At 42.2% G+C, this 20,369-nt stretch overlaps 1 protein-coding gene across 2 annotated transcripts in view; it reads right to left on the bottom strand.

Annotated features, from left to right (window-relative positions):
• CDC16 (cell division cycle 16) overlaps positions 1–20,369 on the bottom strand; it is a 39,984-nt gene extending 19,615 nt beyond the window's left edge. Inside the window, exons 1-12 of one of the 2 annotated variants that reach the window (XM_017864454.1) lie at positions 20,278–20,369; positions 18,760–18,814; positions 18,567–18,664; positions 16,959–16,997; positions 16,497–16,637; positions 13,856–14,015; positions 12,750–12,841; positions 12,122–12,255; positions 10,583–10,662; positions 9,587–9,636; positions 8,495–8,568; positions 4,783–4,908 (exon numbers count right to left, since the gene is read on the bottom strand). In XM_017864454.1, coding sequence (XP_017719943.1) covers positions 4,783–4,908; positions 8,495–8,568; positions 9,587–9,636; positions 10,583–10,662; positions 12,122–12,255; positions 12,750–12,841; positions 13,856–14,015; positions 16,497–16,637; positions 16,959–16,997; positions 18,567–18,664; positions 18,760–18,814; positions 20,278–20,325 — 1,097 coding nt within the window. In that variant the 5' untranslated portion in view covers positions 20,326–20,369. The remainder of the gene's footprint in view (positions 1–4,782; positions 4,909–8,494; positions 8,569–9,586; positions 9,637–10,582; positions 10,663–12,121; positions 12,256–12,749; positions 12,842–13,855; positions 14,016–16,496; positions 16,638–16,958; positions 16,998–18,566; positions 18,665–18,759; positions 18,815–20,277) is intronic. The other variant, XM_017864455.1, reaches the window with a different exon arrangement.

Below are 20,369 nucleotides of genomic sequence, written 5' to 3'. Positions count from 1 at the left end.
TAACAAAAAAGAGCTGGTGTGCCTATAGTAACATCAGATGAAACAGACTTTATTTAAAAAGTATTGGCCAGGCACGGTGGCTCAAGCCTGTAATCCCAGCACTTTGGGAGGCCGAGACGGGCGGATCACGAGGTCAGGAGATCGAGACCATCCTGGCTAACACGGTGAAACCCCGTTTCTACTAAAACTACAAAAAACTAGCCGGGCGAGGTGGCAGTGCCTGTAGTCCCAGCTACGCGGGAGGCTGAGGCAGGAGAATGGCGTGAACCCGGGAGGCGGAGCTTGCAGTGAGCTGAGATCCGGCCACAGCACTCCAGCCTGGGTGACAGAGCGAGACTCCGTCTCAGAAAAAAAAAAATAATAATAAAAAAATAAAATAAAATAAAATAAAATAAAAGTATTATTAGAGATAGTGATATTTTATGATGATAAAAGGCTCAATCCATCCAGAAAATATGACAATCACATACACACCTAACAACAGAGACTAAGAATATATGAAGTGAAATGTACCAGAATTGGAGGGAGAAATAGAAAATTCAACAATAAAATTTGAAGACTTTAATACCTCACTTGCAATAATGCAGAGAATCAATAAGTAGAAGATCAATGATGAAATAGAAGACTTCAACACCACTATAAAAAGTAGATATAACAGGTATCTATGGAACACTCCACCCAACACGAGGAGAATTCTCAAATACATCTGGAATAATCTCCAGAATGGCCCATAAAAAAGCCTCAATAATTTTTTTTTTCTTTTTTTTTTTAAGATGGAGTCTCGCTCTGTCGCCCAGCCTGGAGCGCAGTGGTGTGATCTCAGCTCACTGGAACCTCCGCCTCCAGGTTCAAGTGCTTCTCCTATCTCACCCTCCCAAGTAGCTGGGACTATAGGCGTGAGCCACCACACCCGGCTAATTTTTGTATTTTTAGTAGAGAAGAAGTTTCACCATATTGGCCAGGCTGGTCTTGAACTCCTGACCTCAAGTGATCCACACCCCCCTGGGCCTCCCAAAGTGCTGGGATTACAGGTGTGAACCACTGTGCCCGGCCAGCCTCAATAAATTTAAAAGGACTAAAATCACACAAAGTATGTTCTCCAACTACAATGGAATTAAGTTAAAAAACAACAAAAGAAAATGTGGGAAATTCATAAGTATGTAGAAGTTAAATGTCAACATATTCTTAAATAACCAATGACTCAAAAAAACAATCATAAAGGAAACGTAAAAATATTCATCCAATTTCAAGCATTTATCCAAACACAGACAAGAAAGTGCAGGCTGCTGACAGGTAAGTAAACTTGAAAGAAAAATAATGCTTATCTTGATGAGTTATCATGATGTTTTTGAGACGGTGTCTCAACTGGTCACCCAGGCTTGACTGTGGTGGCACAGTGACCATCCTGACTCAGTTTCCCACACAGGTGGGATTACAGGCAGGCACCATCAAACCCAGCTAATTTTTAAATTTTTTTGTAACGATAAGGTCTCACTATGTTGCCAGGGCTGGTATCAAACTCCTGGCCTCAAGTAATCCTCCCACCTCAGCCTCCCAAAGTGCTGGGATTACAGGTGTGAGCTACCACCCCTAGCTTAATGTGAGAATCTAATGACAAAGTTTGTTAGATTTGGAAACACTGAAGGTATTGTGTCATTAATTATCATTGATTCTGATTCCCAGCTAGGAACTAACAAATGACTATTCTGTTTCTGGGCACCCAAAATGTCAAATCAAAATTACCAGACTGCAGCATGTGCCCATAAAAACCAACTCAGTGAATTCTTGAGACTTTTATTTTTTTTTGGTAACAAATTATCAGATTGATGCACACGGGAAATATGCAGATACTGGAGTTGAGCTTTAGAAGAGAAGTGGAAAAGGTCTCACCCATCTTGGTGAACAGGATGGAAAGACCTGAACTGAGTATGAGGATCATTTAGGTGGATCCGTAACTGGGTGTACAACTGTAATCTGGAAGGTTATTTCTAGTAATATGTTAGTGCTACAGACTGTTTGTGTCCCCTCCGTCCCCAGATTCATACATTAAATCCCTAACCCCTACTGTGCTTGTTCTTCAAGATAGGGCCTATGAAGAGATAATAAAGGTTACATGAAGTCCTAAGGGTATGGTTGTTACCCAATAGGACTAGTGTAGGACTCTTACCCAGCAGAGCTAGTGTCAGGCTCTTATCCAACAGGGCTAGTGTAAGGCTCTTATCCAACAGGGCTAGTGTCAGGCTCTTATCCAACAGGGCTAGTGTCAGGCTCTTATCCAACAGGGCTAGTGTCAAGGCTCTTATCCAACAGGTCTAGTGTAAGGCTCTTATCCAACAGGGCTAGTGTCAGGCTCTTATCCAACAGGGCTAGTGTCAGGCTCTTATCCAACAGGGCTAGTGTCAGGCTCTTATCCAACAGGGCTAGTGTCAGGCTCTTATCCAACAGGGCTAGTGTCAGGCTCTTATCCAACAGGGCTAGTGTCAGGCTCTTATCCAACAGGGCTAGTGTCAGGCTCTTATCCAACAGGGCTAGTGTCAGGCTCTTATCCAACAGGGCTAGTGTAAGGCTCTTATCCAACAGGGCTAGTGTCAGGCTCCTATCCAACAGGGCTAGTGTCAGGCTCCTATCCAACAGGGCTAGTGTCAGGCTCCTATCCAACAGGGCTAGTGTCAGGCTCTTATCCAACAGGTCTAGTGTAGGGCTCTTATCCAACAGGGCTAGTGTCAGGCTCTTATCCAACAGGTCTAGTGTAAGGCTCTTATCCAACAGGGCTAGTGTCAGGCTCTTATCCAACAGGTCTAGTGTAAGGCTCTTATCCAACAGGGCTAGTGTCAGGCTCTTATCCAACAGGTCTAGTGTAAGGCTCTTATCCAACAGGGCTAGTGTCAGGCTCTTATCCAACAGGTCTAGTGTAAGGCTCTTATCCAACAGGGCTAGTGTCAGGCTCTTATCCAACAGGTCTAGTGTAAGGCTCTTATCCAACAGGGCTAGTGTCAGGCTCTTATCCAACAGGTCTAGTGTAAGGCTCTTATCCAACAGGGCTAGTGTCAGGCTCCTATCCAACAGGGCTAGTGTCAGGCTCCTATCCAACAGGGCTAGTGTCAGGCTCCTATCCAACAGGGCTAGTGTCAGGCTCCTATCCAACAGGTCTAGTGTAGGGCTCCTATCCAACAGGGCTAGTGTCAGGCTCTTATCCTATAGGGTTCGTGTAAGGTTCTCATCCAATAGGGTTAATGTTTTTACAAGAGGAAGAGACACCAGAGTGCTCTCTGTCATGTGAGGACACAGTAAGAAGGCAATTATCTACAAACCAGGAAGAAACCCCTCAAGAGGAGCTGCACTGGCCAGCACCCTGATCTTGGACTTCTCAACCTGCACAACTATGAAAAAATACATTTCTGTCCTTTAAGTCACCCAGTCTGTAGTCTTTTGTTAGAGCAACCCTACTGACTAATACAGCTAAAGAGCTATGTCCTTCACAATATTTACTTGGATGCTTAGATATAAAATTCATACTTACCAAATTTAATATGACTATTGACTGAGGTTGATAATAATTTGGATGCAGAACTGAGTGCCAAAGAGTCAAACAGTTTGCAAAGAGATCAAACCTAACAGGATGAAATTCAATACAGATAAATATATGATTCCACACCTGCATACTACAATAAACAAAGGTAGCTTTTTTTTTTTTTTTTTTGAGACGGAGTCTTGCTCTGTCGCCCAGGCTGGAGTGCAGTGGCCGGATCTCAGCTCACTGCAAGCTCCACCTCCCGGGTTTACGCCATTCTCCTGCCTCAGCCTCCCGAGTAGCTGGGACTACAGGCGCCCGCCACCTCGCCCGGCTAGTTGTTTTTTTTTTTTGTATTTTTTAGTAGAGACGGGGTTTCACCGTGTTAGCCAGGATGGTCTCGATCTCCTGACCTTGTGATCCGCCCGTCTCGGCCTCCCTAAGTGCTGGGATTACAGGCTTGAGCCACCGCGCCTGGCCAGGTAGCTAACTTTCATTGAATGCTTTCTATGTGTAAGATATTCTTCAAAGTCTTTAATTGGTATTATCTCAATTACTTCTCACAATAAGCCAGTGAGTAAATTTTGCTATTATTCCTATTTCTCAGGAGGCTAAGAAACTTGCCCAACATCACATGGCTGGGAGTGGAAGAGCCAGGAAGAGTGCAGGAGGTATGACTCCAGACCAGGCCTCTGGACCACTGCACTCCCACTACCTCTCCAGGCAGGGATGGAGTCACCAGTCAACAGAAGCAGTCCACACAAACGAACCCTGTAAGTTGTAACCGATGGCGAAACCGAAGTCAATGTGAATAGCAGTGCTCTACTCCTCAAAGTTAACACATTCTTAGCAGCAACACATTTAATATTGATATAAATCTAGAATATTGGCAAACACAGTCCTGCACTTTCCACTAAGCCACATCAAACACCTCTTGGTAATGGATAAGAGATAATGATTTTGCTCATGAATACTTTTATTCTTGCATAAGCATGTGAAGAAGGGCTTTCATAATTCATCTCCTCTACCGGCCTAATTTCCTAGTTCCTTCTTGCACTGGTTGAAATCAACTGCTAGGCAAATTCACCACACCAGCCTCTTTACCCCTCCGCTTGCAGTTATTTTACAATCACAAGCAACTAGATTAAAAGGCAAGTAAAATGTTTTTGTTTAGTTTAGCAACCAAATAGCAGTAACAATAATAACAGAAATTTCATTTCTATTAGGAAAAACATCCCTTCATGGAGTCTGATGAGTTTACTCTGCCGTACCCTTTCATCAGCTGTGCTGCTGTGAAGTAAGCAGCCATCGCTTGGTCATGCTCACTCTCCACCGCAAACGAATGTCCATAGGCTATCCATGCAGGTCCGTAGGTTTTCTCAAGTGTTGTGGCTTTGCTAAAACAAGAGAGTTAATTTAAGTAATATAATATTTATTCTTTTTTTTTGAGACGAAGTCTCACTTTGTTGCCCAGGCTGGAGTGCAGTGGCGCGATCTCAGCTCACTGCAGCCTCTGCCTCCCGATATCAAGCAATTCTCCTGCGTCAACCTCCCAAGCAGCTGGGAATATAGGCCACCACCATGCCCAGCGAATTTTGTATGTTTAGTAGAGATGGGGTTTCACCATGTTGGTCATGCTGGTCTCGAACTCCTGACCTCAGGTGATCCACCCACCTCGGCCTCCCAAAATGCTGGGATTACAGGCACTGGTCTATTTATTCTTTTTTATTGTTAGAGACAGAGTCTTGCTCTGTCGCTGGAGGCTGGAATGCAGTGGTATGATCATAGCTCACTGCAGCCTCAAAATCCTGGGCTCAAGTGATCCTCCTGCCTCAGCCTCTTGAGTCACTGGGATTACAGGCATAAGCCACTGTGCCTGGCTAATATTTATTCTTAAATTATTAATTTTACATAAGGAAATGGCCTCAAAAACATTAACATTCATTTAGTAAATAAATGAACTGTCAACATATTAAACACTAATGTAACATCTATGTTGATTCATTTAAACTAAAACTGTTTAACAGTATAGCAAAATTTTAAGAAATTTTAGGAGAGAGTGTCACAGCTTTTTATGTACGGTAGCAAAACCCATTAGCATTCTAAATAGAACTTACAGATTTTACTTAATCCAGGAGCTCCACTTTGTAACCTAGTAGATATATCCTCTCATCCTAATAACTTGCAAGATAAATTCATTTATATTTTAAAGACAGGTATACCGAGGCTTGAGGGATTAAGCGATATCCCATAGATGGTGGTCAACAGATGTACCCTGGTTACATGGACTGGACTCATATATATCAGCGAATAACTGTATAATTATACAGTGAACACTGTATAATGAACCCACAAGGAATACAGAGAACATACCACAAAACGTGGAAAACATATGGGGTGATACCTTCCTTCCTTGTATTTTAAGTTTTCTTTTATCACAATGTTTCCTGTTTCATGTAGAGCAGGGGTCCCCAACCCCTGGGCCACGGACTGGTTTATCAGTCCCTGGCCTGTTAGGAACCAGGCGGCACAGCAGGAGGTGAGTGGCAGGCAGGTGAGTAAAGCTTCATGTGTCAGGAAAGAATTTGCCATTTGAAAAAAGAAAAAAAAAAAGCTTAATCTGTATTTACAGCCACTCCCCTTCACTTGCATTTCTGCCTGAGCCTCTGTCAGATCAGAGGCAGCATGAGGTTCTTGTAAGTGCGTAAACACTGAGCTCTGCCTCCTGTCAGATCAGAAGCAGCATGAGGTTTCCCTAAATGCACAAACCCTATCGTTAACCGCACACGTGAGGGATCTAGGTGGCACACTCCTCATGAGAATCTAATGCCTGATGACCTGTCACTGTCTCCCATCTCTCCCAGATGTGACCATCTAGTTGCAGGAAAACAAGCTTAGGGCTCCCACTGATTCTTCATTATAGTAAGTTGTATAATTATTTCATTACATGTTACAATGTAATAATAACAAAACTAAAGTACACGATAAATGATGCGCTTGAATCATCACGAAACCAGTGCCCCCACCCCTGATGGGGGTGAGGGCTTCCACAAAAGGGTCCCTGATGCCAAAAAGGTTGGAGACCACTGATTAGAGTCCATCACTGAATTTACACTAGATTAAAGCAGCATAGCTCAAAAGAACTTTTACAATACTAATCATCTTTCTACGTAGAAGTTCTTCTAAAATGCTAACCATACAACCAACCAGGGAACGTTCTAGTTTCTTCCTAGTACAGGGTACTTTTGTGGCATCAGTTTTTCTAACAATCCTGGTATATGAGCATGACATCCCCCCCACCCCCCACCCCTTTTTTTTTGAGACAAGAGTCTCACTCTGTCAGCCAGGCTGGAGTGCAGTGGTGCAATCTCAGCTCACTACAACCTCCATCTCCCAGATTCAAGCAATTCTCCTCCCTCAGCCTCCCAAGTAGCTGGGATTATGGGTGCATGCCACCACGCCCAGCTAATTTTTGTATTTTCAGTAGAGACAGACTTTCACCATGTTGGCCATGTTGGTCTCGAACTCCTGACCTCAGGTAATCCTCCTGTCTTGGCCTCCCAAAGTGCTGGGATTACAGGTGTGAGCCACCATGCCCAGCTGACATCCCCATTTTTAAAGAAAGAGAGTAGGAGAAATTAACTTTCCCAAGGAATTTCAGTTGATAAGTCACAGAACTTGGATTAGAATTCATGACTCCAAAGTTTATGCTCTTTCCCTTAGAGATCAACTGTTTTGTTTGCACAGAAGAAATCACAGAAATTAGAACATTTAGAGTTTAAGCAATTAATTATTCATATACTTGACATTTTTCAAAACTTGAATAATAGTGGTTAAATAGCTTCACTAGGCTGCATGACTTTCCTTAAGTTAAAACCACAGCAAATCATTATATGAACCAGTTCACCCTGCTAAGAACTCTGTTTTATAGTTACATTTAGTGACCCCAATTTTATGTAAAGTTTTGTGTAATTTCACAACTAATAAAAGAAATCCTAAAAGCAGAAGGTTAACAGGATCTCTGCAAGTGAAAAACAGAAACTTTCAAACTACATTATTCTCTATTGTTTCATATTTATTCTCATTTATTAATTTTTAAATATTATTATTACTTTTTTGAGACAGAGTTTTGCTTGTTGCCCAGGCTGGAGTACAATGGTGCAATCTCGGCTCACTGCAACCTCTACTTTCCGGGTTCAAGCGATTTTCCTGTCTCAGCCTCCTGAGTAGCTGGGACGCACATGCCCACTACCACATCTGGCTAATTTTTTGTATTTTTAGTAGAGACAGAGTTTCACCATGTTAGCCAGGTTGGTCTTGAACTCCTGACCTCAGGTGATCTACCTGCGTTGGCCTCCCAAAGTGCTGGCATTACAGGCATGAGCCACCATGCCTGGCCATTTATTCTCATTTATAAATAAAATATATAGGTTCCTTGAGAATAGGGTCTACATCACTGATTTTTTTCTCTCTCTCTTTCCCCGTGGCATCTTATAAAGAAAAAACCTCTTGAAGAAAACATTTATTCAGCCAGGTATGGTGGCTCATGCCTGTAATCTCAACACTTTGGGAGGCCGAAGCAGGAGGACTGCTTGAGGCCAGGAGTTCAAGACCAGCCTAGGCAACACAGTGAGATTCGTCTCTATCAAAAAAAAAATGTTTAAATCAGCTAGGCGTGGTGGTGCCTATAGTCCCAGCAACTTGGGAGGCTGAGCAAGGGGATCATTTGAGTTCAAGATGAGCTACTATTGCACCACTGCACTCTAGTCTGGGCAACAGAGTGAGAACCTCTTCACAGAGGGGAGGGGAGGGGAGAAGAAAAAGAAACAGAAAGAAGGAAAGAGAGAAAGAAAAGAAGAAAAAAAAGAAGAACATTTATTCTTTCACATTGCTTTTAAAGTACTTGCTAATTACTACTTGAAAGCTTATGAGCAAGACATCAATTCTATAGGTTACCTAGAGAGGAAGGAAATAAATTCATACCTGAGATATCTTCTGGCATGTTCATTTTTATGACCAACCATGAGATAGTAACATCCCACTGCAAACCAAGACACCTAAAAAGTTCAAAATGTACCATAACCAAAGATTGCAATTGGAATATCCAATTGGAATCTGCAACAAATTAGGGTAGACAGAGGGTATACTAGATGTTTCTTATCACATATTCTAGTTAAGTGAGACATTTCTCTAACACAGTCTACTAAGGTCCAAAAGGAGAAGAGGGCAGACACTCCGTGGCTCTTTCTCAAGGAGACGTCTACAAAAGACAAGGCCCCTGGAGTCCCTGTTTCAAAAACCAGCCTGTGAGTCCTGACTCCCCTGCACTGCTCATCTCCCCCAGCGTCCTGACTCCCCTGCACTGCTCATCTCCCCAGCATCCTGACCCCTGCACTGCTCATCTCCCCAGTGTCCTGACCCCTGCACTGCTCATCTCCCCCAGTGTCCTGACTCCCCTGCACTGCTCATCTCCCCCAGTTTGACCCTGGCTCTTCCTTGCTCTCTGACTGCGTTCTGACTATTTAGCTGGTTTTCTCTTGCACTGGTTTCACACTGGGATAGGGTGTAAATTCTTGTCTTGACTGAGTCTTACTCCCTGATTCCCGATTTTGTCTTTAAAAATGCAGTCCCTGATTCCATTTTCCATTCCTAGTTCTCCATTCCAATCCACAACAGTTTGGAATCAGTACACAATTCAATATGTTGTCTTATATGTGCAATGTGAGAAAGCTACCAAACAATTATCAGCATTTCCTAGGAAAGAGATGCGTGACTGTCATCGTCAGTATTTTATATTGCTAGATGCTAAGTATTTTAAAATAAGCATGTATAATTTCTATAATCAGAAAAGAGGGTTAAAAACCCTTTTTGCTTTGGTGTAATTAAAAAATACCTTCATGGGTTGAAAAGTTAATGCTGCTTTGTAAATACGTTAAACACTAGGAGATTCTGCTGCAACACTTTAACAAAACAGCACTTGCTTGAACTTAAAGCTATTGTCTAAATACAAGTTAACCATTTTCTTAAAGTTCAGGTAAAAAAAAAAAAACTACAACTAAAAGCTGTATTACTTACAGGATTACTAGGATATAAATCCACCAGTTTATGAGAAAGATAGAAAAGTTCTGTTCAGGAAAAGCAGAAAAGAACAATTGTTCATATCACATGTAATTTAAGACATGACTTCATTACAACTCTTCACAGTCACAGAATTCTGTTCTTACAGCAATGATTTCATACTTGTCTTTCCTTCTAGATAACTGGAGAGTTAGATGAAGGACACATGGTGCACAAGGTGGGAACAGACACCCCCTAAGAAACCACTTCCTGAATACTACAGAGGATACAGCAAAGCACCTCACCTCTCTCAGAAGCTCATGCCTATCACACCAAGGGCCCATTATGGACCATCATAACCACTCACAACCAATTTGGTTGAGCAAACTTTTATCAGCTCAGTGATACTATGTAATCTTGAGAAATGTGTAAATCCTGGCATTTCGAGATGACGTTTCCTACATGCAGACTTGGATTCAGCAGACCAGGACGGCTGGAGATGCTGTATTTCCAACCAGCTTCCACAAATGCGATGTTGCTGGTCCACAGACCACACTCTGAGCAGCAGGGATTCGGTGAGGGTTTTCCTTCCTGACAGAGCTCACCATTCGGTTTAGAAAAATTTAAGGACAAATGCATCCCCAAACACAGCTAAATGTCAAATGTTAAAAACAGGGAAAACAGGAACAAACAATCTGCTCCCCTCCAATTTCTAAGTAGTTATCGACTCTTACTGACACCCAACAATTTAAAGTTAACAAAGCTTGAAACATAAATGATATCTGAGAAAAGGTAGTAGGAAACAGCGATAAAGAACTAATTGTTCTGACGGGAAAACAAAATTGGCCATTTGCTACTTTCCTAAACATCTCCTCCCCAGTTGTTACTTTCATAGTAGGGTTCCGTTATGTTACCTGCAATCTCAACTATCCAGAATTTCGGAGACAAAATTTCAAGTTACAGAAAAAAATGGTTTTATGTCTAAGAATTACTTTAATTAAAAAAAAATCTTACCATTGGCTTTATTCAGCTCTACAAGCGTCCCTATATGTACAGGTAAACAACTTGCATGGAAAGGATCTTTCTCCATTACTCTGAAAGTTAAAAAGCGACACATTACTACCCCAAAGCAGTAGGTGGCGGCACTCGCGAGGATCGGCTATGTGCAGTCATGACAGCGCCACGTATGGTGCTGCGGGTTACAACACTGCACTTTCCTCATGACATGCGCCACGATGGTGGCTGCGGGTTACAACACTGCAACTTTCCTCATCACAGCGCCACGGTATGGTGCGTGCGGGTTACGACACTGCCACTTTCCCTCATCACAGCGCCCACGTATTGGTGCTGCAGGTTACGACAGCTGCACTTTCCTCAATGACAGCGCCACGTATGGTGCTGCGGGTTACGACACTGCACTTTCCTCATCACAGCGCCACGTATGGTGCTGCGGGTTACGACACTGCACTTTCCTCATCACAGCGCCACGTATGGTGCTGCGGGTTACGACACTGCACTTTCCTCATCACAGCGCTCACATGCGGCCACCGTATGGTGCTGCGGGTTATACGAACTGCACTTTCCTCATCATCAGGCGCCCGTATGGTGCTGCGGGTTACGACACTGACACTTTCTCACAACAGCGCCACGTATGGGTGCTGCGGTTACGGACACTGCACTTTCCTCCATACAGCGCCACGTATGGTGCTGCGGGTTACGACACTGCACTTTCCTCATCACAGCGCCACGTATGGTGCTGCGGGTTACAACACTGCACCTTCTTCACTCCATTATCTTCAGGTTGGTTCAGTGAAGGCCACAATTAAGTGACAAATTAAAGAAAAAATTCTGGATTGTTTGAAAGGAATAAAAATAAACGTTATCACAAACATTTACTTTAAGTCAATAGAATTATAATATATAAAATAAGTAGGCTGATTATTTAAAATAATCAAAACCAATAGGAAATACTATTAGGTTGGTGCAAAAATAATTGCAGTTTTACCATTACGTCCAATAGCAAAAACTGCAATTACTTTTGCACCAACCTAATAAATAGGTTACGTGTTTCGTCAATTAAAATTTTTGTAATTTCAAGGATTTAAAACCCAACCAAGATCTACAAAAAATAGTGTATGTCATTTAGCTAAAGTTTAAATTATGCACACTGGAAAACTGATGCATGTGGGAGATGGCTTAGCTACCGAGTGCAGCATATTGAACACCCAGCATCCACAGCGTGAGTCTCTAATTGAGAATGAATTTTACAAAACAATGTGCCAAAATGGTATTTTCAAACTTGGAAATTATCAAGATCACTAAGAGCAATGTGTATATCCCTCCCAAGTTAATGTAATAAATCTACAAAGAGGCATAAACTCATGTCTGCAAACTGCTCTCTTAAGACAGCACCCTGTTCTGCGCTCTACAAATGGTAAAGGTAACTTAAATTATCATCTAGTTCAGGATGATTCAGAGAGCACGTCCATGAATCACTTAGGTAAGACGGAGTGAACTCCATGTTCCTACAGAAAAACTGATGGATATACTTACACAGAAGTAAGTTTGTAGCACATTTTAAAATCACAGTTATAATAATGTCTCTCAGCTAAAGACACTACCACATCCAGATTCTCTTGCAAGCCATCTACAGACTCAGGGATGACCGTTTCACTAGGCTTATTATACTGAAACACAGAGAAATGTAAACAGAAACTCAATGAGCAAAAACCAAATAAAATGCGATTCAATTTGTGTTTGACCCAAGTGGTTAAAACATTTACAAGAACAAATGTGAGCCTCTGAAAACTTGTAACTTTAGGTTTTATAAGTACTCCTCTCAGTAAGTTTAACTCCCTTCTCAATTTTATCACAGAATTCCATAGTGGGATGTATTTCTCAAAGTAAACATTCAGGAAGCACAACAAAAAAAATCTTCATTTTCATGCAACACCATTCCATTTACTTGGTAATTCAATCTTTTAGTATAAGGAGTCTTTCAGAGGAAGACAGGTATTTTGGAAGTTTTTTTTTGGAATCTTATGTATTTTAAATGTTCTATTCTTGAAAATGTGCTAAATTTAAAAGTTTTAATTTCAAAATTTAATACAAGACTAGATGACAAATTTAATGGAATATGATATTTACATAAAGCAAATGCTAACTCTTTGGTTTTACTTACTTTTTTCAATTTGTTCTCAAATAGAAAACGCAGCAACTCCTGTTCTTCATTACACAGCTTGCTAAGAGGTAGTGATTCAAGAAGTTCTTTTTCTTAAAAATGGTGAGAAAAAAAAGAATATCCTCATAATATTTATAGAGGGAAAAAAGCCCACAACTAAAAATATTATTCTGTAGTTCTTGGTCTAAGTAAATCAAACTCAAAAGAGAACATAAGAAGATCAAAATGCGCTACAGAAGCTGACACAGTAGTTCCAGGCCTGAAGATGGGAATCATCTGGTAGGTGGAGGCCACTCTTCTAGGGCTGAGGCCAGGTCCCCAGGTGGCCCTTGTCACCTAAGAACCACCAGTCTCCGCACTCCTGACGCTGCGTGGATCTTGCTCTGCTGGGGACAGGGGAGCCTGGGCACTGCAGGTGCTAAGCAGGACCTCTGGCCGCCAGCCGCTAGATACCAGCAGCAACCTCTCAACCTCCCTCCCTGACCCTAAGCTGTGACGAACAATGTCTCCAGACATTGTCAAATGTTCCCGGGGGGGTGGGGGGCAGCAAAATCACCCTGGTTGGTTGAGAACCCCTGCACTAGGCTAAAATACATTAGAATCCCATTAATTCAACGACTCTATTTTCTGTTTCCCTTGTTACCCACCTCACATTACTGCCAGCATACTTGGGACTGTGACTCTCAGTGCCTGTGGTACATTAGGGTCCCCTGGGAGCTTTAAATCATCTGATAGGATCTCACCCGGAGACTCCCACTCAACTGCTCTGGAGTTGGGAACTGGACATGGATGTTTCTCAATTTTCCCAAGGATTTAAAGAGCAACGCGGTTGAGAATCACTGAATGAGATACTGAAATCCTGGTTTATACTATCTCAATCACTTCTCAAAAAGATGGTCTCTTCCTATTACAATCCCTAGATTTGGACAGCACAAGGCACCGTACAATACTACATTCTGCAATGTGCTTTACATTTGAAGACATTAAGAAAGTCAGTAGGTCTATTTAAACCCATATGTGGCCTACTGTTGACTTAGAAGATTTCAGAGGCAAAAAATCCAAACAATATTAAGTTTGCTAAACATAAAACACCAGAGTTTCCAAACCTTCTTGTGCTGTCAACATGTGGTGTGATGTTAAAAGATCAAACGCTTCAAAACAGTAGACATCGAGCTTCAAAGCTTCTTTGTAGCTGTAGGTAGCCAGAGTTCGGTTATCTAGAGCATCATAGATTTTCCCGCGTAGAAGACAAATAGAACTCTTTATCTGTTGGAAAAATAATGAGTCGCATATTAAGTCAGTATTTTTAAACTTAACTTTTTTTTTTTCCTTAGAGGCAGAGTCTCACTCTGTCTCCCAGGCTGGAGTTGAGTGGTGCGATCATAGCTCACTGCAACCTTGAACTCCTATGATCTCAAGTGATCCTCCTACCTCAGCCTCCTGAGTAGCTAGGATTACAGGTGAACACCACCACGAACAGCTAATTTCTAAAATTTTTTGTATAGACAATCTTGCTATGTTGCCCAGGCTGCTCTCAAACTCCTGGCCTCAAGTGATCCTCCCACTTTGGCCTCCCGAAGTGCTGAGATTACAGGCATGAGCCACCATGCCTGGCCCTTAAACTTAACTTTTGATAGAGAATTGTGTCTTAGAATACTGAGAAGTTTTTATTGCATTTAAAAGGATTTAATCACAACTGTCAAGGCATGAATAAAAACACACACACACACACACACACACACAAACAGCAAAGTTTCTTCAATTCATCTTCCCTGGGCTCTAACCGCTCTGTTCCAACACATCTTTATAACAAAAGTACATGTCACAGCTACTAGGTTCATTACCTGTTTTGTCCAAAACAGTGCAATGATTTAGAGACGGCAAACAGTGTGTGTATGCATGTCTCCAAGATCGACAGTGTGATAGGTAGACACCCCTCAAAAGGATCTTCATGAGCAGAAACTGGCAGCAATGCAGCACAGTGGTCAGAGCAGTCAGCACAATGGCCTGCTGGGGCAGGACAGACCCGCGTTCAAACCCTAGCTCTGCCACTTACTTGTAACCTTGGACGAGTGATTGAACCTCTCTTGGCCTCCATTTCCTTTCCTCATCTGTAAAAGGGTAAAAACACTAACTTACAGAACTCTGTGAGGTCTAGAGATGCTACCCTCTCTGTGGTGCTAGCACACAGTAAGGTGTTCAACAGCCATCTCACGACTACCATAAACAAGAAGATATGGAAATCTGATGCACATTCTAGACTCTGGACCTCAAACACATAACTGAATTGAAAGATGATCCAGCAACAGGCAGCCAAAATCATTAAGGATATGAAGAAGATGTGTAAAGTAAAATTTTAGAAAAATTAATGAATTATGAGAGTCTTCAAGATAAGCAATATCCTAGGATTTGCTTTTTTTTAAAATGTAATTTCACAAAATCAATAACAATCATTACAAATAAATCACACATTTCGTGGCAGGTAAGTTAATGGACAAGAGGTCCTAAAATAATGACTGAACCAGACACTCTCACAAATGCATTTCTTAGCAGAAGAATGTGCTTCCTAACACATAAATTAATGAGTGGCCAGAACAAAAACCAACAGACAAAAAAACCCCTAGAATATGTAACAGTCTTTTATGCTTAAAAATAACTATCTAAGGTGAAAAGTAGACGAATCAAGTTCTACCAAAAATATAAAGAATAAATGGGCCAGGTGTGGTGGCTCATGCCTGTAATCCCAACACTTTGGGAAACTAAGGCAGGAGGATCACCTGAGCCCAGGAGTTTGAGACCAGCCTGGGCAACATAGTGAGACTCTGTCTCTACAAAACATTTTTTAAAAAATTAGCTGACTGTGGTTGCATGTGCTTGCAGTCCCAGCTACTCGGAAGGCTGATGTGGGAGAATCACTTGAGATTGGGAGGTTGAGGCTGTAGTGAGCTGTGATTGTGCCACTGCACTCCAGCCTGGGCAACAAAGCAAAGACCCCGTCTTAATTAAGAAAAAAAAAAAAGATGTGGGGAAAAAAGATAAATTGGTAGGTAGGTCAGGTAAGGCTTACAGGGATTCTTTCTGAATAATAAAAATATTCTAAAATTGACCATGGTGAGGTTTGCAAAGCTCTGTGAATATACTAAAAGGAATCAAACCATACAGTTTAAATGGGTGAACTGCACGGCATATGAATTAAACCTCAATCAGTTTTTATTTTTTTTAAAAAAATCCAGATTAGTGATCTGTAAATGTCACTTAATAAGTTATTATACAATTTCTGCCAGCAAGGAATATGCAATTTCATGGAGATATGAAGTATACAAACTGAAATACACAAAATTACATAGCAATGTACTTTGAAGCCAACAGGAACACAAAACCATTTCCTGGAAAGAAACAATGTAAGCTAATCAAAGTTTCCTGGTGTAGGTCCAAAACACTGTTGAAACACAGAAAGAAGGAGAAAAATTATTCCACTTTTAGGGAGTAGCTTAAGACATCAGAGAAGGAAGATTTCAAGCCAGCCTATTTTGGATGCAGGCATCTGCAGATACAATTACAGCTTCCAACTGAGGGCTCAGAAATGTCTCAGAATCTTTTTTGGTTTTGGTGGGCAAATTAAATAAATTGGCAACCACAATTGTTTTAATACGGTAACACTCCAGTAAAAGAAGATAATGTATTTCTACCATGTAATGAGGGCAATTCTCGCTGCCGTTACTGAGGTGTGCTAACAGTACTACTTACTGAAGACTGTGACATTTCCCAGTCACTGGAGGGATCTTTGAAGCCACTTTCATCCTTCAAGTATTTTTCAAATAATCTTTTGTTGATTGGCTCTTCCATATCAAGAATATCAAGGGCCTGCTGGTGCTCTTTTGCAGCATACTATGTGGAAAACAGAAATGCCACTCATCACCCACGATTTCTAACACTAAACATATAATCCAGATTTTTAAAGGATAATATATATTATATCCATTACTTAAATATAAAATGTCTAAAGTAGAATTTTCTTCATGCATGTCAGCTTTCAGTAAATGAAGAATCAGTATTTTACAGCAAACAATACTAAGGAAAAGAACACTTCCTCGTGAAATATTTTACTAACCTGCTAAGCTACATCACTAAAATTCTCACACATATATAAGGGATGCGTAACACTCATTTTATTCAACCAAATAAAAATGAAATTGTGAGCATACTTACATGGCACCTAGCTGCAAGGTAACGACATGCTTCATACAACTAGGAAAGAAATTAATTTGTTTACATAGTGGTCAAAATAATACGTATTTTCACTTTCAAAGAAAGCCATAAGCGTAAAATAGAGCTAATTTCATAATTTCTCGTTTTACTCTTGCAGTTAAAAAAAAAAATTCCAGTCTTGTTAAACCATATTTATTATGAACCTGCTATTTACTAGGCACCAAGGATTCAAAAAGGGGTAAGGCCCTGCCCCAGGAGGCTACGGTAGGGGAGACGTGAACCAAGCACAACAGGTAAGCATGACAAAAGGGGGTCACAGAAAGCACCGGCCAGGTGGAGAAGGAAACATCTGCAGGAGAGCAAGTGAGGCAGCGAGTAAGTGGTCAGAGGAGTGGAGCGCTGGGCAGCACTTCAAGCGCTGAGTGTGAATAACTGCTGGGTGTCCAAGGAGCTCACAGCAGCCCCACGTGACTGGAGCACGTGCTCCAGGTATTGATGGTGGTGGGTTAGACGCAGACTGGAGAGAACTCATGGAGGGCCTCACAGACCTACTGATGCATCTGACTTTATCCTGCAGGTAATGGGAAGTCACTGAATGACTTTGTGGGAATATAATCACATCTGTGTTTTAGGAAGACTACTCACCCCTGCAACAGTTCACAAGATGAACTGGACACAGGGAAGGTGAGCAGAGAAAAACTGTTACTGCGGAAAAGAGACAAGCAGAGAGGCTGTAACAGAACAGACAAAGAATCAAAGGCCTGACACGCATGAGTGGGGAGAAAAGGAATATCCATGATTTCACAGCTGTTTAGAAAACAGTCTTCAGAATTTAGACTAGATGGGAGATGGGGAAAAAGAAGGTGACAGATGAGGTACAAAACATTTTCCCTTCACATTCGGTAAAAAAAAATTGGGCTTACTGTGATGACTCACATCTATAATCCCAGCACTTTGTGAGACCAAGGCGGGAGGACTGCTTGAGACCAGGAGTTCAAGACTAGCCTGGGCAACATAGTGAGGCCCCGTCTCTACCAAAAGAATTTTAAAATTAGCTGGGTATGGTGGCATGCACCAGTAGTCCCAGCTACTAGGGAGGCTCAGGCAGAAGGATCACTCAAACCCAAAGTCTGAGGCTATAGTGAGTCACGATCATCCCACTGCACTCCTGGGTGACACAGAGACCTCAAAAAAAAAAACAAAAACAAAGAAAAATTGCATAAATTTAAATAACTTCAACATAATGGAATATACACCTAAAACACTAATGACTGTTTTTTTTTGAGACGGAGTCTCGCTCTGTTGTCCAGGCTGGAGTGCAATGCGTGACCTCAGCTCACTGCAACCTCCACCTCCAGGGTTCAAGTAATTCTCTGCCTCAGCCTCCTGAGTAGCTGGGATTACAGGTGACTGCCACCACGTCCAGCTAATTTTTGTATTTTTAGCGGAGATGGGGTTTCACCATCTTGGTTTTGAACTCCTGACCTCGTGATCCACCCGCCTTGGCTTTCCAAAGTGCTGGGATTACAGGTGTGAGCCACCGCACTCGACCACTAATGACATATTTTGAAAGCTCTGAAGAGCTTTAAAGTTCATACCATTACTTACTTTGTCCAGTTTTCGTGACCGGAGTGCATGGGCGGCTCTGTGATATTGTGCTGTCAGGTAAAGACATTGAGCCAACCAATAGATGTCCTGGGGTTCCTCTGGAGGGAAAAATTCACATAAGCGGTCAGAGGTACAAGGTGAAATAGAAAAAAATTTAAGATTAATCAGAAAAACAATTAGCATCGTCACTTACCATGAGAGAGCGAAGCTACTTTATCTGCCCAAAATAGAGCACTTTGATACTGTTGCTGCATACCAAAAAAAAAAAAAAGTGGTAACTACCCTGTTATTCCAACAATCTTAAACTGGTATCTAACATTATTATAATTCTGTGTAACAAATCTACATCTCAAGACAACAATTTGTTACATCTCTATCTTATATCTCACGTCGGGTGAATTTTAGTTCAATGTCACAATACAAATATTACTGTAATATCTGTGTATATACAACTCATTAAGATTTTTTAAAACTCATACTGTAAAAATGTATTGTGAAACATACAAGTGAAATGCAAGTGAAACAGCAAAAGATAGTCTAACAATTCTTGTGCTATTTATATAACACTTTCAACGATCTGTTAATGAATCCCAAAGCGAAATTTAGTAGATAGAACACTATACTCAAATACCTTATATAAAACAGTTGCAGTTTTAATAACACTCAAATTTAAAAACACACACACACATAAATTAACTAAGCTTCACTGAACATGGGGAAGAACTCGCCTCCTCCAAGTCTAACAAAAATTAAGGAGCCGACAATGAGAGCCAGCCACCCAGTGACCTACGGCTAGCTTTAGTCCCTGTTCTGCTCCTCGGTCCTCAGTCTTCTACAGTCTCTGCCTCAGTTCCCCTGGAGGCAAGCCAGAACCACTGCTGCCAGCCCGAGGCAGGAGGAATGGCAACGGGATGGTTACAAATATGCTCAATACCGGAGTCTCCGGCTGGAAACCAGGCCTGTCATATTCCTCACTACGATCAGAAAACACTGAATTCAACTGACTTATGGTAAACAAAAACACTGCCCTCCAAATGGACTGCAAACATGTGGCCACGTCACTTAGCACCCAATTCCGAAAACTCTGCATTACCATGGCTTTTCTTTCCCTTCCTTTCCAATTTCCTGAAAGAGCAAGCATTTCAACAAAAAATAAACGACATTATAGATAAAACTGATGCTGCTGATTCTCGAAGACACTTCTTTCCTTAAACACTGTTAGTCACTCAAAGGTAGTGCAGGGAACACAGACATAGTTAACGAGAATTTTTAAAGTACTGATTTCAGACAACAGGCTTCTGCACATCTTTATTCACTTAAATTCAGTCCAATAAAAATTACAACTAAACCTCTCAACAATGTTTTATTCGCTAGCCCTGCAATCTTCCTTCAAAAATTGTCCTTCAACTTGCACTGAGTAGTCGGTGTTTCTTGGGCACCTCCTCCGCGCCAGGCGCAGAGGGAGGCTCAGATCCGAGTGAGGCGCCCCCCGCGCTCGGGGGCCTCCACTCCCCGGGCTGTGCTCCTCCCAGCGGCAGGGGCCGCTCCCTTCGGGGTAAGGCGGGGACAGCGCTGCCCCCGATGAAGGCCCAGGGGCGGCCCAGTCCTTCCCCGCCAAGAGCCCTGATGGCAGTCACCCCCGCCCCACGCCGCGCGGAAATGGACCCGGCGCGGCCGGCCCGGGCCCCGCACCCCCGTCGGGGCCGCCCACCTGGTCGAGGTACTGCCGCACGCGCTTCCGCAGCCGCTCTAGGTTCATGGCCGCGCGGGCCCGGCCTCACGCCGCCTCCGCCGTCCGGCGCG

The sequence above is a fragment of the Rhinopithecus bieti genome, unplaced genomic scaffold, assembly GCF_001698545.2.
Source record: "Rhinopithecus bieti isolate Rb0 unplaced genomic scaffold, ASM169854v2 scaffold_77048, whole genome shotgun sequence".
In the NCBI taxonomy this organism is placed as follows: domain Eukaryota; kingdom Metazoa; phylum Chordata; class Mammalia; order Primates; family Cercopithecidae; genus Rhinopithecus; species Rhinopithecus bieti.
Note: the sequence above shows the minus strand (reverse complement) of the source record. Positions and strands in the feature narration are given on the sequence as shown.